Here is a 24,405-nt window from a genome sequence, read left to right as displayed (position 1 = left end):
GTGGAAGTGATGAAACTGCACAGGCATTTTTGATAGACTGATACATATTGGCCAGGCTTATTAATTTTGTCATTATCAGCATCTGCCGTAAATGAAGAGTTTCAGCAATTTATATTTATATATGAAGAGTTAATTTGCAAAAACAGATAACTGTTTTTAACAATTCTCAAAAATTATGTTTTTTTTCATTGTGCATTCCAATGAATCTCAATGAAACTGCAGGGTTTTTTTTTTTTGGCTAGGTTAAAAACACAATAAAAGCATGATAACAAAATGTGTTTATTGTGTTTTTAACCTAGCCAAAAAAAAACCCCTGCAGTTTCATTGAGATTCATTGGAATGCACAATGAAAAAAAACATATATATAGCAAATTATGACAAATTTTCTTTGACCAATGGCATTGTATTGGCACATCAACTAATGCCTTTTCTAGACATGGTGACTGGTACAACTACTTAAAACATTGCAAATAAAACCCGATTAATCTGAATTTTCACACTATTTGTATTCAAAGTGAAGATTTCAATCTTCCTGAAACATGTTTGTCATCTACAGTCGGTTGCAAGAAACTCCTTAAGTTAGGAAAATCCTTAGAGATTATTCATTTATGATGGGATTTCTTATCTTAAGGTTTCGTTGCAACCAGGCCCTGTGCTTTCCGACTCGTGTGATCCCAATCTTCCTGACGGGTGCTCCATCAGCCCCGGCGTGCTGAACGTGCCGCCCGCCAACCTGCAGTGATAAACAATCCAAGCGAGCGGCGGTGCTTTGTTTCCGCAGAGCGAACGCATTCATCCGTTTAAACTGCAGCAGGCTGTGAAGATGCTGCAGGGGTCTTAAATCAACCCCCTCCCGACCGTCCCAGAGCCTCAGCTTCTACACAGGAATGCCGTGGAGCGTGTTTCTGCCGCCGTCAGCATCTCCTCCCAACATTCACAGCCTCCAACCATTTGGCGGAGACAGACTTCAACTTGCTAATGCCTGAAAACCTCTTAAAGATCGCTGCTAATTTGCTGTGACCTCGTGAAAAGCGGGGCCCCAATCAAAACAGCTCCATGTTGGTTACATTTTGGCTATCTTGTCAGATTTCGTGTTCGCTGGCACTCTAATTTAACAACCCTGGAGAATGTGGACATCTTGAATGCATTTTCTCTGGTGCTGTTCGAAAACAGTGGCTCTTTTAACACGGTAGTCAACAAGGATTAGGGGGAAGTCTATCTGTCTGAAGATCATAAAGCCGAATGGAAAAGTAACTAGGTGTAAGCGATGGCAGGATAACAAAGACATGATCAGGCCCAGACGGCATTTTGAAGCAAAAATGGTGGAATTATGCTAAATGGTGCTGAAATGTAATCAAATTAGCCAAAATATATAATAAACAAACAAGGGGTAGAGAGTATATAGAACTTGTGAACAATTGGGTATGTATTTATTTATTTAGGTGTAAAATTTATATTTATAAATTACAAATATTTATACATACACACAAATTCAAAAGTTTAGGGTAACTTAGGGTAAGGGTTTTGAAGAAAAAAATATATATTTTTATTTAGCAACCTATTAAACTGAAAGGCGAAAGTAGAAACATTTACATTGTTACAAAAATATACTATTTCAAATAAACACTGTTCTTTTGAATTTTCAAAATGTTCAAAAGGGCTTTATTTTGTTTCCACAAAAGCAGAACATTCATAATAATTGATTATTAATTGATAATAAAACAATGTTACTTGAGCCCCAAATCAGCATATAAATAAAATGGAAAAGATAAAAAAAATAATAATATAAACTAATAATATTTTACAATATTTCACAGTTTTTATTGTATTTTGATTAGAGATGTCAAACGATTAATCGTGATTAATCACATCCAAAATAAAAAAATTTGTTTACATAATGTGTGTGTACAGTGTATATTTATTATGTATATATAAATACACACACACACACATGCATGTATATATTTAAGAGAAATATGTTAAGTTTATACATTTAAAATATTAATACATAATATCAATTATATGAATATAAATATATACATGGAAATACATGAAAATACTTTCAAAATATATACTGTGTGTGTGTATTTATATATACACATAATAAATATACACAGTATAAACATTATGTAAACAAAAACTTACTTTGAATGTGATTAATCGTTTGACAGCACTAATTTTTGATCAAATATATTCAGCCTTGGTGAGAATTTCAGACTTCTTTCAAAAACAAACTGTAAATGGTATCTTTTAAACAAAAATGTGAGTTAATTTCAGCTTTTTTTTTTTCTTCCATTATCTACATCAGTGGTTGATCTAAACTACAGGATGGCCAATATAAATAAAATGTAATGATGTAGTGATTGAGCAAATACATACATTTGATGAAATGTATTTATTTACATACTAAATTTCTGAGAAAAACTCTCTGCTAAATTCTGCAAGTGCAGATTCCATGCGAGTCTCGTCATAACTCAAACATCTGCAGTAAGCAGCATGTTATTCGGAAATAAATATTAGTTCTCCCTTGATAAGACATCTGAGAAGTACAAGGACGACCTGCTTCAATATGGAAAGAAGAAAGAAGAGCTGCTTCCAAAAAAAAAAAAAAAAAACAATTCCCATCAACCCTGGAGAATAATGAAAGTTGTTTTGTCACGGTATGAATTTGTGGTAAAGATCTCCAGGTTTGATGTGACGAGAGCTAAAACATGGCACAAGAATGTAAACAAGCTTAACGACACTCGAAAAATACTCTCAAATTTACGAGCCAGTTACGAGACCTATCATTTACCTCCAAAGCTGTAATTTCCGTTTATGCATGTTGCGAATGCTTCTTAACAAGCCCACATGCACAAACCAAACTGCTCTTTTGCATAATCCGCTGGTATATTTGAACATCCAAGTTGGATGCAGCTTTTCTAGGAGGAAAAGTTAGTCGATCTCGACATTGGACGGCTGGCCAAACTCTCTAACAGCAGAGATGCAGATTTATTTATCTGGCGGAATCCAAGCCGACACTAAATACATCTTCCAGCCATGAGATCAAATGATCCTTGAACTTCCATAACAGCCCGTTTTTTTTTAATGCACATTTATCACACAGAATTCCACAGTGTTAGAGTGCTGTGGATCTGGATTCATCTGCCTCGCTGTGTGTAAGTGGGAAATGTTGGAACTGCAGTAACAGAGGAGCCTCTAAATCACAGCCGAAGCCAACAGGAGGAATGCCGAAGAAAACTGCGCCGAGCTCAACCAACCCGCTACAGTCTCTCTCTTTCGATGATTGCCTGGAGACTAAACGTAGACCATAAAGCAAAAGAAAGCTTTTTTTCTGCATGCCTTGTTAATATTTGAAACCATTATCACTGTAAAAATCAGCCAACAAGTTACCAATAACTATGCCCAGACAGCTCATTTTGCACTTTTGCAGTTTCGAAGTAGAATTCTGTGGAGCGTTAAAGAGTTAAAGATGATAAAAATGTATTAGTTAGAGTGAGGTATATATCCGAATGCAGAAACACTGAAGCATTTGTTTAATTACTGTAAGCTGAATACGTTTAATCAAACCGGTAATCAGAAATATTTTTCATGTTTTTAAAAGAAGCCTCTTTTGCTTACCAAGGCTGTATTAATTTGATTAAAAACAGTAAAAAGTGAAATATTCTGAGAATTTTAAAATATTTTTTTATTTAAATATATTTTAAAATGCAATTTATTCCTGTGATGCAAAGCTGAATTTTCAGCATCATTACTCCAGTCTTCAGTCACGTGATCCTCCAGAAATCATCCTAATATGCTGATTTGCTACAAGCAATATTTCTTATAATCATCAATGATGAAAACGGTTGTGCTGCTTAATATTTTTTTTCAGGATTCTTTGAAAACAGATTTTAAATTGAAATCTTAACATTATACAGCAAATGTCTCTTTTGGGCAATTTAAAGCATCTTTGCTGAATAAAATTATTCATTTCTTACTGACCCCAAACTTTTGAACGGTAGTGTAATTTTCAAACTGTACTAGAGTTCTGTAAATCTCTACAATAAAGCAGCAATATTGGCAAGCATAATAAACTTAATGAAAACTTATATAAGGAAATTGATGGATAGAGACGCAATGGGATGTGCATATCTTTGTGAGTCTGCAGAAATCTGCAGAGCTCTCTGTGGAGATTTGCATATTCATACTCCGTGTGGGCCTGCCAATAACTCACTGGAAGAAACAGAAACTTTCTCTCAGAAGAAAAAAGCCTTCAGCATCAAACGGTTGGCAGCGATCACGGATCAGACAGCTTAGCAGGGAAACTAACAAAATGGTCGCTTAATTAGCCCTGTTTGATTGACCGCAAATCTCCTTCTTTCATATCTGAGTCACTGCAGGTTCTTAAGCTCCATCAGCTGATAGTTTCACTGGTGTTTCAGCATGCAATGAAACCTGCGTGAAGCTCTCATACAAGATCAAACACTGTAGAATCTGCGGCACATGCAAAAATGAACTGATAATGGAGAAAAATGTGCACAACTCAAACGGAGTCTGGGGAATAAAACGCATTCGTTATGAGGGACGCAGTCATGAGAAACTGAAACCATCTATTTCCTCCTCTCGCTATCTCTAGATACACTGGATGTGTTCACAGCAGCATTATTTCTTTTTCCCCTCAATTTGAGCCAAATTAGTCCAAATTGCATCTGCAAATGTGCCAAAAACACAAAGTGTGCATTCTTTCCCATGGTTGAGGTAGAATGGACGAGAGGGGAACAAACAGAGCTATAAATGTTGCATGGGTGTGCATAGACGACACGATAACGCTTTACAGCACCAGATCGTCATCGGAGTTTTGCCAACTGAGAATTTGCAATAACTGCCCTGGTACTTGAAAAGCCACAAGCTTTATCTAACCCCTGATGCCATAAACACATTAGTTGAGTTTGCAGCATCATAAATAATGGACACTACTCAAGAGTCTGGTGTTTGACATTTAAGGTCACTGCCTGTCCTGACCTCAGGGTCATCAGGTTATGTCTGGTCAATGGAGAAAACCTGTGAGAGGGTTTGAGCAAGGGTGAATGTCATTAAAATATGTCCAGGTCACATTTTACCCTATATATATATATATATATATAAAGATTAATGAAATAATGAACATTTACCACACAAATTCTCTTTACTGTGTCCAGATGTTTAACTGTTTTTACCATTATACTCTGATAGATTTTTACTACTGTAACAATAATCCTTTACTGTATTAAAGAAAAAAAAATTGTTTAAAGAAAATCAGCATAATTTAAAGGCATACCATCTGATGTATAAATCCGTTATGAATTTAATAATAGCATTAATAGCATTAGTAATGTCAAAACAAAATCTCATGAAAACAATGTAATTGTATTAAAAATAAAATAAATAAAATAAAGGTTCTTGACAGGTTTGGTAGGATGCGTATTCAGAAGAGAAAGCCACACGCCGTGGTGCTTGTCTGCGCCACAGGGGGACGGCTATTGTTCAGCATTTAACAGCAGCTTTGTCATCCTGTCAGCCGCATTTGTTACAGCAGAAAGGGAAGCTCTGAAAACATGCCACTCAGAGACCCAAATCAAAGCTGAGCGTCCTCGCTGTGAGACCATAGTGACACCTACACCAGACCGGAGACTCGCTCAAAACACTGACAACGGAGTCTGACTCGAGTTCTCACTCTACACTCTCAGCAGATCGGAAATGCACATAAACACAAGCAGACAAGTTGCTATCGTTTGGCAACCAGCATATAATCAGCCAAGTCTGTATAATTTAAGCCAAGTCACGTATATTTATATAGCAATTCGTATCAATAAACAGAAAAATAACAGTGTTAATGTTGTAAAATTCATCAATTGTAAAAGCAGCTCTAGTGAAGAGATTCAGCTCAAGTTCAATGTTGATTCGATTCAGTTCAATAACAGTGTCAGATCTGCAAATTTAGTGTCATTATCCGGCTCAATTCAGTTCACATTTTGAAGGCTAATGTTAAAGCTGTAAATCTTCCTACTATTTAAATGTGATGTCTTTAAATACATTGAGCTTGGTCTCATGCCAACAAAACCAAACATCATTACATAATTTAAAGGACAAAGCAGCAAAGGGAAAGCTTTTCAGTAAATAATGACTTCAATTTCAGTCTGTTCCTCTCACAAAAAAAATTAACGACTTCAGAAGTCTTGACATATATAGACTATTTTATGCTAATTCTACAGTTTTCTGTCATTTTGAGGAGTTTAAAGGTATGAACTCTTCTTCAAAATATCACCAAAGTCATGCAGGTTTGAGGATGAATAAATGACGATTTTAATTTTCAGGTGAACTATTCCTTTAAAATCACTGTGAAAGCACCAAAATGTTACAACAAGTCAAGTCACCTTTATTTCTATAGCGCTTTATACAAAACGGATTCACTAAGAAAATAGCAGAATCAATTACGGAAACTCGACTACAGAGTTCAGATTCTGCTGTAAAGCATAATCCTATAAAGACAATAGTGTCAATATTTAGCTCATGTCAGCTCAGCGCTGGTTTAGTTTAGTTACACTAGCAGTTTGATTTACTTTCAGCATCGGGTCTCATTCCAAAGCCAGTGTTTAACTTGACTGTTCTCGTCTCACACGTCCTGCAGTCTGAGCTTGACTTAAACACGTCTGCGAACACTTACTCTCTGTCTTCACACAGAACAAGCAAACAAACCGTCGGAGGCGCACACACGCGCAGCTCCGAGAGCAAATGAGGTTAAAATTCCCCAGATATCTGAGGAGGTTCCCAGCGGCAGCGAGCAGTGTCACCATCTCCCTACCTGAAATACAGCGGTGGCCATCCTCAGTGGGTAAGAATGCGTGTGTGTGTGCGTGTGTGTGTTTCAGCCCCAGCGCCGCATTCTCCTCCGAGCTGAGAGTATTGCAGGATCGTCCGGTCCGACTCTTCGGCAGCGCACCTCTCTCAAACACACGCTATAATCCAGCCAGCAGGAGTGAGTGTGTAGATGTGTGCGCAAACACGGCGGCTTTCTTGGCTTCCCGAGAAAGGCTAAAATGTTGACTCACATTCCCTGTTCACTCTAGCCAAAAAAAAAAAAAAAAAAAGAGGATCATAAAAGATATTCACACTATATATGGCTATGGACTAAGAGAGGAGGTCAGATCCAGACGCAGCACCTACAAACTCAACGAGCGCACGGCACGGAAATCTAGGAAGTCTAGCTGCAGGCTACTGCCATTCCCCTTTCCCTCTCACTTTTTTGCCCTCCCTTTTTTGCTCTCTCTCTCTCTCTCTCTCTCTCTCTCCCTCCCTTTTGCTCACTGTGAGCATTTATGAAACAGACAGGGGGAAAAAATCCTTAGAAAAATATACACAAGGTCCAAAATTAACACTCATCAAGCGCCAAATGCATAGGAAAAAAAGTATTTTTAAGCAAAATTACACATCAGTTGACCAGTAACTTTAAAAGTGCATTTGTTAATAATATTGATAATGTTAATAATAATATTATTTTATTATATATATATATATATATATATATATATACAGAGAGAGAGAGAGAGAGAGAGAGAGAGAGAGAGAAATACATATCAATAAGAAACCTGTACTTAACTTAATAAAGAACTTTAGTGAAATTAGTGAAACAGAACAAATAAAGATAGTACTAGGAGAGGGACAGACAGCAGCACTGGCTGCGAGATACGTGTGGACGTGCCACAGCCTGAGAGACAGCAGGTGAATGTGTGTAATGAGTGTAATATGTGTATTACGTCTGACCTCAGTGTGTTTCCCTACTGTCCGCCACAGTGACCCTCAGCCTGTGTGTGTTTATGTGTTAAACACTGTGGTATGAAATTTTCACATAATAAGTTCTTATTTGTTACACTGTTTATTTAAGTTTATATTGTTATAAGGTTTTTATTCTATTATTTTGATCTTTTCATTGTTATTATATTTCTCCACATATATTTCAAGCTTTGGCAATATTGTATTTTTTACAGTCATGCCAATAAAGCAATATTGAATTGAATTGAATTGAGAGAGAGGGAGAGAAAGAGAGAGAGAAGTTTAAGGCAACCAGCTTCAGGAGATTTTTTAATTCTCTCAACTTTTTGTTGTATAAACTGAAAACAACAAGTTGACAAAATTCAAAAATCTCCTGAAGCTGGCTGCCTTAAACTTTTAAGTTCTCAACTTTAGATATTTTACAGTGTGTATATATATACACATGTGTGTATGTATGTATGTATGTGTATATATGTGTATATATGTATATGTGTGTATGTGTGTATATATGTATATGTGTGTATGTGTGTATATATGTATGTGTGTGTATATATATGTGTGTGTATATATGTATGTGTGTGTATATGTATGTGTGTATATATGTGTGTGTGTGTGTGTATATATGTATATATGTGTGTGTGTATATGTGTGTGTGTATATATGTATATGTGTATATGTGTGTATATATGTATATGTGTATATATGTGTGTGTGTATATATGTGTATATATGTATGTGTGTATATATGTGTATATATATATGTGTGTGTATATATGTATACGTATATATGTGTGTGTGTGTGTATATATATATATATATATATATATATATATATATATATATATATATATATATATATATATATATATATATATATATATATATATATATATATATATATATATATATATATATATATATATATATAAATAACGTGTCGTGACCGCATCACCACCTCAGGTGTGCATTATTTTTCTATTATTCCTTATATATGATATTTTTATAAGTAATATTTAAACAAAAATACTTAATGTAATATTTAAATGTAATACTAAATTTAATACTTAATTTGTGATAGAATGGTATATCAGTTTTAGTGAATTAAGTATTATGAAACTAACTACATTTGAAATTTTAAGATAATGCAAAAATTTAAATAATGGGTTTTTTTCATATATATGCATACACGTACATTTTAAAAAAGTAACATTTAAATGTATTTGTGAAATCTTCATAATCAAAATGGAATAATGTTTCAAAAATATTGTACATATTTTAAAAAAGGAAAATATTTTATGTTTGGTAAATTTCTAGGTGAATGTCATGTCTGTATCTCAAAAGAAAATAAAGAAAAAAATATTTGGATTAAAGAAAAAAAAGCTAAATATCTGAACCATCACATGAGAATTGACCCAAACACAGCTGAAATCCCCAGCAAGTTCTGTGGGTTGGACTTGGTTTTGACAGACAAAAGCTTTTCAGCCTTCTCATCAGCCCACCCCTCTCCTCTCTCCTCCTCTAGTTGTTATCAAGTTCTCAGTTTACAGGTTTAACATGAGTTGACAAGCTCAAAGGCAGGCTGAGTTACGCAGAAGAGCACCCAGCGTGAGCCGTGTAGCTGTAAAGCACTGATCTGAAGAACACCGCCGAGCAACGCTCTCCCAGACCGACTCTGATTTATAAAACAAACGACTTCAATCCTCTTTAAAACAGCCAGAGTGTTTGAGCTTCTGAAGGATGCTCACTGGCTGATGGATTACAGACAAAACACAACAACACTAGATTTATACAACTGTCCCTGAAGGAAATACCAGTGCAGCAAAGTAGCAAGTCGTAGTTCCTTTATCATTGTCATCACAATCACTGCTGGATGTGCATGAGAATCAAAACATAGCACAGTTCTACCTTTGCAGCATAAAGGCTATATGGTTAAATAAAAGCAAGACAGAAGAGTTCAAACACAATTCAGTGTGCAAACTGATATATATGCAAGTATTAGATTGTTGGCTACGTTTTGAGTGCTACACATTTAAATCAAACCAAAAGAGAGATTTACAAACTTAATTGATCAAATCTACAAAGCAAAGTGTGAATGCAGTTTGCACAATTCAGTGGTTCAAGCTTAAATCAATTGCAGAAATTTTAAAACTTGCAGTTAAAATAAATCCTAAACAGAATGTCTGAGGAATATCAATGCAGTGCGACCCCTGCTATATATATATATATATATATATATATAGAAATTTTATTTTATTTTATTTTTATTTTATTTATTTATTTTTTAAAAAGGTCGCTCAAACTTCTGAAGAAAACAGGCAGGTGATCATACAGCCTCACTAACAGCATAGAATTTAACACTGGCTTCAGGGCTGTTTGAGACCAGACAGAACCGAAGCAATTATTGAGAAGATACTGACAGCTTTAGTGCTGTAACCTTCTGCCCTCAGGATAAAAATACTTATTTTCAACTTCTAATTCTCCTTTAATTTAACTACAAGCACATTAGGGCTGAATAGTTTTAATAAAATAGTTGTATCAATTTATGAATAATATTTATTTAAAAATTATTAATATTTTAAAAATACAAACAAGTAAATAAATAAATATTTTCTGTAAGTTGGAAATTATTTTAAATTCATTGTTGGAAAACCTTAAATACAGTAAAATATGCAATAATTTCCATATTTTTCTAAATATTTAATATATTCTTTTACTATTTTACTACATTACACTATTATTTATATATATAGAGAGAGAGAGAGAGAGAGAGAGAGAGAGAGCATTTTGTTTTGTTTACATTTAATAAGGCAATAATCACTATTTAATTCAATCAACTGTGCAGCCCTATACCACTTCATTAATGTAAATGACGTAAAACCTTCTTACAATGTAATTATCCAATTTACATGGAAAAGTTTCTATTATGAAAAAGCAGCTGACCACTAAAGCCAACAAATTGGTTTCTCAAAGGTTTATCTGAGCCCTGATGACGAGAGCAGATAACATTATCTGTTTTCATGAATGGCACAAAAACTATTAGAGTAACAAGCGTCTCTCTCTTTGAAGTGGGACTGGAGTGAACATGCTCCTACGAAGACTCTTGAGATTGAAGTACAATACAATGTGCTCTCTGTTGAATGCAGTCGGAGGGGTCTGTTCAGATTACACACCCCACACCTCTCGCTGACAAACAGCCTCAGAAACCACAGCCAAAACAACATGCATGCTAACTATTATTACCAGGGGGTCAGGGTTTAGCTGGTTAGCTTCTCTCCTGCTGGTAGATGCTATAACTACATCATTATGTGGTCTATTGATGACCATTAAAAAAAAAAAGTAAATTAATAAATAAAAAAAAGTTGTGTATTCTGATTTTTTTTCCTCAACATCATATTTAAAATAAACCAATTACGAAAAAAAAAAATAAATAAATAAAATAATATATAATAAAATAATTATTTTTTTATTACATTTTTTCTGGAGGTTTAACATTATATTATATTATATTTACATACATATATACTGTATATACATACACCGGTATAAAAAAATATATTATATAATATATATATATATTTTTTTTTTATTAACCATTTTTCAACTTGCTGATGCTCCAGGTTGATTCTGAAAAATACAGCTCTTTGCGCTCCTAAAAACACAGACAATCATTTGTTTGGGCGTGACTTTGTGCAATCGTGCCATCTAATCATCATTTCTGATGGTGGTTTCCACAAAGCTAACAATTGAAGGTCTTTTTTCGGAGCGCACCATCCTATTGGAAAACATGAGCTGTTTTGTTTGGTGATATCAAAATAATTATACAGAAGACGTCAGCTTCAAAGTGAGATGTCTGTTCGGAGCGTCCCTTACCAGATGTTGGTATGATGTGGGACGCAGAATCCAGCATTAATGACAAGCCTGACGAAAGAGGAGGAGAAGAGCAGAGGGAAAGCACAGCTATCCCATCAAGTGAAATATTGGCCTTGTCCCAAATGCGGCACTTGATGTGGACTTTGCTTGTTAGCAAGACCTTTCGTCAATGTATTACTCAAAAATACAATGTTAGGTAAATTTGTGGTAAACTACTACCAATCTATATAATTATTATATATATATATATATATATATATATATATATATATATTTTTTTTTTTTTTTTTTTTTTTACATTTGATTTAAATTATATTAAAAAATGTAATTTAAAAAGGTTTGTAATTGTAGGTTAATACATATTTAATGTACGCACTATTATTTCCAATTAGTGCTGACTAATGACTAGTCTGACTGGTGTTGGCTAGAATAATTAATAAACATGGTTCATCAGTGAGTACTTTTTACTTTTAACACTTAAGCACATTAAAAATAAAATACTTTTGTACTTTTACTCAAATAAAACTGAAAATGAGTAATATTTTATGAAAGTAAACAACTCTGTGATTCAATGATCCAGTCAAAATGAGCCAATAACTGGATCATCGGAACTTGAATGTGTGCACAAGTTACTAATTAGTCCACCACTGGTTATTTGAGTGTCTAGACACTTAAATATTGGTTAATTAAAAATAATTGTTAATTAAAATTAAATTAAATATATAAAAAAAAAAAAAAAAAAAAAAAATTTCAACTAGTTTCCAAGGTAAAATTTCTCATTTTAATTTAGTTTACTTGATGTATTAAAATAATTAAAACTGAAATAAAAATCAATAAAATCTCTCTTTCTCTCTCTCTACACACACACACACGTGTGTATACATACAACTGCTAAAAATGACAAAAAAAAACAACTCAATCACATACATGATCGCAACCAATTTTAATTTAAATTTCATGTGCATGTGAATGAAATCACTGATACTTCAGCAAAATAATTTAAAATAGGAGAACTCGCTTGAAAAATTATGCATGCATATTTGCTTCGAAACAACAACAGAAACACGAACAAAGAATGCAGACCTGTCTTTAAAAAATCCCCTATTAGATGCTGGCACGTTATGAGTCTGACATATATCCTGTGTCCTGGATTTTATTATCTTTAATGATCCTCTCGGTGTTGCCTGTAATAAGCATCGTTATAAGTAACACTCAGGATGGTGTTTAATGTTTGCAGCTAGTGTAAGAGGAAAAAAATGCCAGGTGTAGCATGGCACGAGAGCCCAAGAGGTCCCAAAACAAGAACCATTCCTGAAAACCAGCACACTACAGGAGAACATTCCCGTGATTCCGTGAAGGAACATCCTGCTGGAACACGCAGGGGCCAATCAGAGCCCTGTAGAGAGGCAGGTGCGTGAATAGGCAGCCCACCGCAGCGTTCATGCTCACATATGGAGCGCACATTCAACAAACTGTGAATTCCTCAAGCTCTCTTCAAGCTGCGGGTGGTAAGGACACAACATCACTACCAATCCTCACGTATGCTAAAGACGTGAACTGATGATCATAACCTGCGTCAGCATATTTTAAGAATCGTATAAAGTTGTAGCTGCTGTGATTAATAAAACATGCTTGTATTTAAAGAGACAGTTTCAAAACGAAAAATGAAAATGAAAATTCTGTCATCATTTACTCTCTCTCTCTCTCTCTCTCTCAGGAGACCTATAACCACAACTTAAATGAATAGTTGCAAGATAAAAATAAATATTTATTGATTTAATTAAACCTTTTAAGTTGCAAGGATTATTTTGATTGACATCATAATGTTGATCATTACATCAATTTAAACTGTAAATTCAGCAATTCACTGATAAATAAAAAATAAATAAATAAATAAAAAATGAAATAAGACAAAATAAAATATAAAATAAAATAAAAAATTAGCTATAGTAACTTACAGAATTTGTCTTGAAAACTAAAATTTGGCAGTGGATTTCCCAGTATGTGTTGCATAGGACTGGATAATGAGAATAGTTATTTTCTGTGGGTTATTTTCTGTTTTGTTTTTTTTAAGGAAAGAAAATTCTGCCATCATTTATTTAACCTTATTCAGTTTAAAAAATGTACGACTTACAGACAAAACTGTATGAAGCTATTTAGTTAGTTCATTTTTAGTTAATAATAATATTAATTATTATTATCATCATCATCATCATCACCCCAAATAAATTAATTACCACAAACTTAAATAAATGCATAGTCACAGGTTAAAAATTCTAACTTATTGATTTAATTAAACCATTTGATTTGTATTACTTTTGTTGCATAATAAGTTACATTTAGCATGTGCTACGCTAGCTGTTCATTTGGACTGAAATAGACCAGAAGAATTGGTTCCAGGGCCACCACTCAAACATGCTGAAATAATAACAACTTAATTTTTTGAGCAATTAACTTAAAAATTTGCATTTATTCTACAAAATAAGTTGTTCCGAGTAAGTGTAGTTTGCTGATTGAACAATTTCATTAGAAGTTGTGGTAACAAACAGTTGCGTTAAATTTTTTTTGAGCCGAAAGATTTGTTTTTATAAAGTACAATGAAAGCCAAAGGACTCCAATGTTATGTTGACCCCATGTAGTTTATTTTGTGTTGCACAGAAGAAAGAAAGCCATAGAGGCTTGGAACCTATAAATAATGAAAGAATGCTCATTTTTGGGTGAATTATCCCTTTAATGCATTATTGGTGGAGATGCATTGTGAAACCATCTGTACAATGACTCCATACATGGAATGGAATTGTTTTTATGACTCTCAAAAGTTTTGGTCCATGAAGACCAATTCAATGAGGTCACACGATATCAAGTCTACTCACAGTCAGGCTCACCGCAGGAACCCAACACTGCTCGAATCAACAGAATGTACACACATACGTTCATCAAAATCACGCAGACTCTCACACTCTGGCAGAGTGATGACTACGTCGACATATCAAGTTCCTACAGAGACCGACGAGTAAACGAATGCCAAGCAATGGAAATAATCAACAATTACAGCAAGAGAGAATGTTCTGGGTTGGAGCGCAGACAAGAACTTTAGTGCTGTGGCACTGCAAGAAAAAATCCTGATGCTGATTTTTAGGTTTAGTAAAAGCGCTCTGAGCCAGCAGGAATTCTCTGGGATTAGCATGTGGTCAGTCCAGCCTCAGACGTCTAGTCTTCATCTGCACAGTGACCATCTGATGTATGTCACAAAAAATGCAAAAATTTTGCTAAAAATGAAAAAATTAAAAATAAAATAAAAGCAGTTTCCACAAACATATGAGGCAGCACAACTGTTTTTATCATTGATAATAATCATCACCCCCAAATAAATTAATTACCACAAACTTAAATAAATGCATAGTCACAGGTTAAAAATTCTAACTTATTGATTTAATTAAACCATTTGATTTGTATTACTTTTGTTGCATAATAAGTTACATTTAGCATGTGCTACGCTAGCTGTTCATTTGGACTGAAATAGACCAGAAGAATTGGTTCCAGGGCCACCACTCAAACATGCTGAAATAATAACAACTTAATTTTTGAGCAATTAACTTAAAAATTTGCATTTATTCTACAAAATAAGTTGTTCCGAGTAAGTGTAGTTTGCTGATTGAACAATTTCATTAGAAGTTGTGGTAACAAACAGTTGCGTTAAATTTTTTTGAGCCGAAGATTTGTTTTATAAAGTACAATGAAAGCCAAAGGACTCCAATGTTATGTTGACCCCATGTAGTTTATTTTGTGTTGCACAGAAGAAAGAAAGCCATAGAGGCTTGGAACCTATAAATAATGAAAGAATGCTCATTTTTGGGTGAATTATCCCTTTAATGCATTATTGGTGGAGATGCATTGTGAAACCATCTGTACAATGACTCCATACATGGAATGGAATTGTTTTTATGACTCTCAAAAGTTTTGGTCCATGAAGACCAATTCAATGAGGTCACACGATATCAAGTCTACTCACAGTCAGGCTCACCGCAGGAACCCAACACTGCTCGAATCAACAGAATGTACACACATACGTTCATCAAAATCACGCAGACTCTCACACTCTGGCAGAGTGATGACTACGTCGACATATCAAGTTCCTACAGAGACCGACGAGTAAACGAATGCCAAGCAATGGAAATAATCAACAATTACAGCAAGAGAGAATGTTCTGGGTTGGAGCGCAGACAAGAACTTTAGTGCTGTGGCACTGCAAGAAAAAAATCCTGATGCTGATTTTTAGGTTTAGTAAAAAGCGCTCTGAGCCAGCAGGAATTCTCTGGGATTAGCATGTGGTCAGTCCAGCCTCAGACGTCTAGTCTTCATCTGCACAGTGACCATCTGATGTATGTCACAAAAAAATGCAAAAAATTTTGCTAAAAATGAAAAAAATTAAAAATAAATAAAAAGCAGTTTCCACAAACATATGAGGCAGCACAACTGTTTTTATCATTGATAATAATAAGAAATGAGATCCAAATCATCATATGTAACTCTGGACCACAAAACCAGTCATAAAGGGTCAATTTTTTTAAATGGAGATTTATATATAATCTGAAAGCTGAATAAATATGCTTTCCATTGATGTATGGTTTGTCAGGATAGGACATTATCCTATTTGGCTGATACACAACTATTTGAAAATCTGGAATCTGAGGGTGCAAAAAAGTCCAAATATTGAGAGAATCGCCTTTAAAGTTGTCCAAATGAAGTCCTTAGCAATGCATATTACTAATCAAAAATTAAGCTTTGATATATTTACGATAGGAAATTTACAAAATATCTTCATGGAACATGATCTTTACTTAATATCCTAATGATTTTTGGCATGAAAGAAATAATTTTGACCCATACAATGTATTTTTGTCTATTGCTACAAATATACCCCAGCGACTTAAGACTGGTTTTGTGGTCCAGGGTCATATATTATGATTTCTGAAATATCATGTGACCCTGAAGACTGGAGTAATGATGCTGAAAATTCAGCTTTGCATCAAAGGAACAAATTACATTTAAAAAAAAAAAAAAAAAAATCAAATAGAAAGCAGTTATTTTAAATTGTAATAATATTCCACAATATTACTGTACTTACTGTACTTATTTCTAAATGCAGCTTTGGTGAGCAACAATCAGAAAAGATGGTGAGAAAGATAATTTCAAAACAAAAAGAAGCATGTTGAAAACATGGCTAAACTACCCAAATAACATTACTGTCTCTTATCAGTATTCATTTACCCCTAATACAAATGCGTATGCATGATGCCTTCCATCTCATGGTTCCCCAGCAATGTTCTATGCAAAAATTGCATGGGAATCATCTAAACTAATATGACTGGCTCTGGTCATGTGGTACTAAATAAACACTATATTCTCTCTAAATACTACCAGGTTGCTGCATCTCGTTACTAAAGAAAGAGTTTAAAAGGCTTCTGACACATACCTCATAGCTAACATGCAATAATCCTGAAGGTCTAAATGTTCTGCAGTGTAGGGTTTCCAGCTGCAGTGGAGTCAAACACATTTTGATGATTCAGGGAGATCTTGTTCTCTCACACGATCAGTCGCTCGCACTTTATTGCCTTCCGTATGCAAACAAGAGCCAGGCTGATAAAAACGCATAATCAAATAAAGCAGGTTCTGATCAAACGAAACATTTGGAGTGACCCCTCATAGACAAACATTCGGCTTCAAAACTCACACAAAAAGAGACAACAGGCTTTTAGCTGCATGTGGCTATTATTTAACAAAAGACTTTTAGTTAAAAATATGGATGGACGGACGGACGGACGGATGGAGACGGAGAGATGGATGGATGAGACGGAGAGATGGACGGATGGATGGATGATGGACAGGCAGACAAACAGATAGGCAGATAGATAGACAGATATACAGTGAGGAAAATAAGTATTTGAACACCCTGCTATTTTGCAAGTTCTCCCACTTAGAAATCATGGAGGGGTCTGAAATTGTCATCGTAGGTGCATGTCCACTGTGAGAGACATAATCTAAAAAAAAAATCCAGAAATCACAATGTATGATTTAACTATTTATTTGTATGATACAGCTGCAAATAAGTATTTGAACACCTGTCTATCAGCTAGAATTCTGACCCTCAAAGACCTGTTAGTCTGCCTTTAAAATGTCCACCTCCACTCCATTTATTATCCTAAATTAGATGCACCTCTTTGAGGTCGTTAGCTGCATAAAGACACCTGTCCACCCCATACAATCAGTAAGAATCCAACTACTAACATGGCCAAGACCAAAGAGCTGTCCAAAGACACTAGAGACAAAATTGTACACCTCCACAAGGCTGGAAAGGGCTACAGGAAATTGCCAAGCAGCTTGGTGAAAAAGGTCCACTGTTGGAGCAATCATTAGAAAATGGAAGAAGCTAAACATGACTGTCAATCTCCCTCGGACTGGGGCTCCATGCAAGATCTCACCTCGTGGGGTCTCAATGATCCTAAGAAAGGTGAGAAATCAGCCCAGAACTACATGGGAGGAGCTGGTCAATGACCTGAAAAGAGCTGGGACCACCGTTTCCAAGGTTACTGTTGGTAATACACTAAGGCGTCATGGTTTGAAATCATGCATGGCACGGAAGGTTCCCCTGCTTAAACCAGCACATGTCCAGGCCCGACTTAAGTTTGCCAATGACCATTTGGATGATCCAGAGGAGTCATGGGAGAAAGTCATGTGGTCAGATGAGACCAAAATAGAACTTTTGGTCATAATTCCACTAAACGTGTTTGGAGGAAGAAGAATGATGAGTACCATCCCAAGAACACCATCCCTACTGTGAAGCATGGGGTGGTAGCATCATGCTTTGGGGTGTTTTTCTGCACATGGGGCAGGGCGACTGCACTGTATTAAGGAGAGGATGACCGGGGCCATGTATTGCGAGATTTTGGGAACAACCTCCTTCCCTCAGTTAGAGCATTGAAGATGGGTCGAGGCTGGGTCTTCCAACATGACAATGACCCGAAGCACACAGCCAGGATAACCAAGGAGTGGCTCTGTAAGAAGCATATCAAGGTTCTGGCGTGGCCTAGCCAGTCTCAGACCTAAACCCAATAGAGAATCTTTGGAGGAGCTCAAACTCTGTGTTTCTCAGCGACAGGCCAGAAACCTGACTGATCTAGAGAAGATCTGTGTGGAGGAGTGGGCCAAAATCCCTCCTGCAGTGTGTGCAAACCTGGTGGAAAAACTACAGGAAACGTTTGACCTCTGTAATTGCAAACAAAGGCTACTGTACCAAATATTAACATTGATTTTCTCAGGTGTTCAAATACTTATTTGCAGCTGTATCATACAAATAAATAGTTAAAAAATCATACATTGTGATTTCTGGATTTTTTTTTTTTTTAAATTATGTCTCTCACAGTGGACATGCACCTACTATGACAATTTCAGACCCCTCCATGATTTCTAAGTGGGAGAACTTGCAAAATAGCAGGGTGTTCAAATACCTATTTTCCTCACTGTATAGACAGACAGACATAAACACACTGTGCAGAGTTTGGTGAATGTTGGTACATGAGTTAAAGTGAGAAAGAAATCTTTTTAAATAAGTTTTTTAAAAATCCCCTTACCCCAGTTTGTACAATAACAGTGTACTGTTCAGACACACACCCACCTGAACTCCACCCAACTGAGCAATTCATAATACATACTAATATCCCTCATGGCAGTGCCAATGTCACGATACAATCTGTTTCTAATAAAACATATCATTTGTGTCTCTCTCTGTTTCCAGCATGTGTATTCTCTTCTCCTCTTCTGCTCTTCCTCCAGGGAGTAATGGCTCATGCTGCTTCTCACTTGGCCTGCTGTTTACATATTTTCCATACTGTCTTGATTACTCCATCTCAACCAGTTTGGGTGTTGCTGTTTGTTTTCCCAACTGTATCTATGCCTGCAGCACTGAGAATTGAGTAGGAAGAGGAACACATTAATCATGAATGATGAGTAATCATACTCCACCGTCTTACAAGGAATGCCCAGATAGACTAACACTTTTTGGCTTATGCTGGGATTGTAGATGCAATCTGTACGAAAACACTTAACCAGATCAAATGAACCTCTAGGGTGCATGAGATGTTCAGAAGTGTGCAACACCCTCAGTGTGCTTAACTTCTCTTTGCATGTTTGCATGTTAAAGGTACCAAAAAATGAAAAATTAACAAAAGAACTCACATGGAACAATCTCATTTCAGTTTAAAAGCACATAGTTGATTAGAGTGTCAAACAAAATCATACTGAGATTCACAAATTAGAAGCACAAAACGAGGATTTGTAAAGAAAAATGCTCTTGATATAAATCAAGAGGAGACTGGTTTTCCTTTGGTAAAGTAAGGAAACTTTGCTTCCTTTGCTCCTGTAAACAAATGTTGGTTTTTGCAAGACTCACACGCGCATGCGCTGCACCGGCGTCCTACGTCATCCGTCGGAAAGGCAGTCTCTCGTGAACGCGCGTACGACAGATAGCGGAAGTTACACAAAACTGTTTATATCGTTTTAAATATGGATTTTTTTATTTTTTTATTTTTTTTTACAAAAACACATCGATTCGCTACAGGAGGCCTTTATCCACCCCGGAGCAGTGTGAGGTACATTTTTATATGGATTCGCGCACTTTATTTGACGTGTTTTGGACTGTGTAACAGAAACACCCACTGACTGCAATGATAGAGCTTAGAAGAGCCAGGACAGTTTTGAATATTACTCCGATTGGATTCATCTGAAAGAAGAATGTCATATACACCTAGGATGCCTTGAGGGTGAGTAAAACATGGACTAATTTTCATTTTTGGTTGAACTCACCCTTTAACAGGTAAAACTGTAAGAACTGTATGATCACATTCTCTTAAAGCTAAAACCACACACAATATTCAAAACAAATTTCCTGTTAAGGCAGACATCACCAAACCCATCCAAAAACACCACGTTTATCCATGATATAATATATTTTTCTTAATTTTTTTAATATTATATATTTTTTCTTACATTTATTCATTTTTTTCAGTTGGCATTGATTTTTCATGCTTTCAGCTATCAGTAAGACTGCAGTATTCTGTGCTCTGTTTAAGAAATCCACTCCAGAGAAATGCAGAAAAGCCTGCATATCCCATCTGGATGTGTTCATAACTAAACATCTGATATGATGCAAGCTCTGGTGTTTTTTGTCAGCAAGTCAGGTACATGTGTTCACATCACAAAACGTGTCTCCTGAGGTAAATGATCCTGCTGTGTGAGAAAGACTAACTCCTCATGAACTCTGAAATGAGACGAATGTCAAGCACAGGCTTAGAAACATCTGGAATAGAAGTTCAGCTGTGTGACTGCAGAGACCTACCAAACAATCATGACTTATGTGCGCACTGTAATTTCCATATTCATGTATGATGAAAACATTTCAATGTGTATGATATACATAAATATTTGTTGAAAAAATAGGGCTATAGAGCTATAATAAATATATAGACTTTTAATGAAATTCTACTCTAATATTTATGCATTTGCTCTAAATCCAAAGAGCCATTGTTGCCAAGAAGATAAAATATTTAGTGATTAGTTTATGCTTTTAGTGACATTTTAATAAATTACCAATGTAGGAATAACACATCTGAGTAATGATGCATAACGTATCAGACTTTTGAATCAATTCATTAAAATGGACAGTTTGCACCGATTCACAAAAATGAATAAAAATACTTTACTTTAAATGCAAATAAAACTAGTCTAACTAAATGGTCTTAAATGTCCAAATAAAAGTGTATTGAAATCATTGTGATATTCAGGACACTGCTTTGTGAAAACAAAGTTATATACAGTCTGTGACCCATGACGTGTAATTTAATCAAACATTGCATTAGTCAAGCAATCAAGACTTTGGTTTCATATGCTTTGAATCAGAACATAATATTCTCACTCCTCTACTTCTCTGCTAATGGCCACTATCATCACCTCTCGGCTTCAATCTTGTTCAATTTCACTCTATAAATCTCTGGAAATCTTATTCCTGTCCCAAAGAGTGTAGGGAGTTCACTTCCTTCAAGAGACGTCTCACTCGTCAACAGTACTGAACATCAAATGCTTCAATCTGTCATTGACTTCACAATCTGTTTACCTTCCATAATTAGTCACAAAGGCTTGTTGTTGTGCAGGATCAGAACATCAGAAGAGACCTGAATGTGAACGGCTCAATTATAGTCAATGGGCACACCCTAAAATCAAGAAGCCCGTGTGAAGGCATTGTTTTCAGCAGAAGAAGGCTGGAGCCGCTCCGCAGTGCTGAGGACGTGCAAAACCTGAGAAATACAGACGAGAATCAAAGGCTGGGAGCTGAGCCAGAGAGGAGGGACTCAAGAGCGGACAAGAGGAAAGCAGTGGAGTCTCAGGGACGAAGCTAATGGCCAAAACCCTCTCGCTGTGCCCTCTGCGTCTGGGAGTAGTAGAAAACCTTTAGAACATCCTGGCAACCACCCAGTACACACTAGTAATTGCAGCAGCAAGTTTTGTACAGGCAAACACCACTCACATTTTTCATAAAATGTAAGTCATTATTATTTTGGACTGCACTCAAGAGAAATAAACATTTTAAAATATAATGACTATGTCCCAAAAAGTAGAGGAGGTCAATTTTGTAATTTCTGAAAGTGGGGGTCATGTCCTTCATAGTTATAATGGCTGCTACGCCCTGCCAAGCTCATCTCCATGCCAAACCCAGAATCTAGCAGCACCCCACAGCGCTATACAACCACTTTACCCAAAACTTCTCTATTACATACCAGACATAAATCATCCTTAATGACAAACTAGTCTCTCTGAAGTAAGTCCCCAGAACGGGAGACAGACCATTGGATATGAAATGATGCTGAAAGGCCCTGCCAGGGTGCAGCTTGCAACCCTTCTGTGCTTGCATATGAAGAAATGGATTGCGTTGTAGCAGCATAAGCTGACTAGGGGTAAGAAACGGCGAACCACTTCTAAAATAAAGCTTGCTGCAGGACCGTATCCAAATGAGGCATGACACTCCGCGGCTTACTGCATGGCCACAGGCTCGTATAGCAGCTAGATTAAAAAACACAGCTAGAAAATACTCAGCATGTGTTCAGAATTAACAAAGCCGCTGTAAAAATGGGTCACAGAGTAAGACTAGGTGGTATAGAAATGTGTCAACCGGTAGAGAATTTGCTAAATACCAACACTGAATTCCATAGGAATCATCCTGTAATCATTACAAAACCTAATGTGAGAATAAAGAATGGCAAAACCTATAGTGCGCAAGTAAATCTTTATCAAAAGTCTAAAGTCTCTGTTGCACAGCAGCACTACCCTTACCTGGTACCGGAGAATTTGTAGTAACGAAATTAACTGATGGAAGTCCTATTCCTTAATTTCCAAATGCGTGGCAGTGTATTTTGGTACTAAACAACCGCTTTAGCTGTGCCGTAAACTGTTATGGGGAGGAGAGTGTGTGTACAGGAGATCCTGCTGCTCAGAAGCCCAGAACACACATGCTTCCTGTCAACCACACCTCAATCAGACTTGAAACTTCATGAGCACATATGCTTACTTTTAGCAGATAATATATACACACACTCGTATACACTTACATACAATCTCTACTCTGAACCTTTATTTAGATAGATAGATAGATAGATAGATAGATAGATAGATAGATAGATAGATAGATAGATAGATAGATAGATAGATAGATAGATAGATAGATAGATAGATAGATAGATAGATAGATAGATAGATAGATAGATAGATATAGATATAGATATACAGTGCCCTCCATAAGTATTGGAACAGTAAAGACAAAATTGCTCTGTTGGCTGTGGAGTCAAGACATTTGCAAATATGATTAAAAGATGAATATGAGACAAAACTACAGAATGTCACATTTTATTATTAGCCGTTTCAACACATACATGTTTTACCAAATAAAAAGAACAGCACTTTTAGAGTTCATCCCACTGATTAATGTGAGCACAAGTATTGGGACAGTTGAACATAAGGCAGATATAACAGATTAAAAGTTATTATCCCAGATCCCTTGTGCACAATCACAGCAGTGAGTCTGTGACCCATAGACATCACCAGACTCTTGGTCTCATCCTTTGAAACACTTTTCCCAGCCTTTAATGCAGCCAATTCCAATTGTTGCTTGTTTTGGGGAGTTTCTGCCTTTACTCTCCTCTTCACCTGAAATTCATGTTCAATCAGATTTAAATCTGGAGATTGACTTGGGCAATCTAAGACTTTGCCCTGATAAATTCCTTGACTGAACTGGCAGGGTGTTTTGGGTCATTGTCCTGCTGCAATATGAAGCACTTCCCAATGAATCTGATGGCATTTTCTTGAATATTGGTAGGCAAGATGGTTTTGTACCCTTCCAAATTCATTCTGCTACTGTCATCATACATTAAGTCATCAGTAAAGTTGAGAGGGCCTGTTCCAGAGACAGCCATGCATGCCCATGCCATGACACCACCTCCACCATGCTTTACAGATGAGGCTGTATGCTTGGGATCATTGCAGTTCCCTTTTTTTCTCCACATTTTTGCTTTCCCATCACTTCGATAAAGGTTCATCTTTGTCTCATCGGTCCATAAACACAGTTCCAAAACTCTTCTGGCTCACCTTTGTGCTTTTTTGCAAACTCTAATCTTGCCTTTCTATTTTTGGTGCTGGTCAG

At 35.9% G+C, this 24,405-nt stretch overlaps 1 protein-coding gene across 11 annotated transcripts in view; it reads right to left on the bottom strand.

The window, feature by feature from the left end:
• Nucleotides 1-24,405, bottom strand: part of tns1b (tensin 1b) — a 255,077-nt gene that overhangs the window by 112,032 nt on the left and 118,640 nt on the right. Inside the window, exon 1 of one of the 11 annotated variants that reach the window (XM_058786292.1) lies at nt 6,824-7,231. The exons of the other annotated variants lie outside the window; for them this stretch is intronic. Within the exon in view, the coding sequence (XP_058642275.1) occupies nt 6,824-6,844 (21 nt within the window). The 5' untranslated portion in view covers nt 6,845-7,231. Of the gene's footprint in view, nt 1-6,823; nt 7,232-24,405 lie in introns of those variants that run through there. 11 annotated transcript variants of the gene reach the window in all.

The sequence above is a fragment of the Onychostoma macrolepis genome, chromosome 09 (genome assembly GCF_012432095.1).
Source record: "Onychostoma macrolepis isolate SWU-2019 chromosome 09, ASM1243209v1, whole genome shotgun sequence".
Taxonomy (NCBI): domain Eukaryota; kingdom Metazoa; phylum Chordata; class Actinopteri; order Cypriniformes; family Cyprinidae; genus Onychostoma; species Onychostoma macrolepis.
Note: the sequence above shows the minus strand (reverse complement) of the source record. Positions and strands in the feature narration are given on the sequence as shown.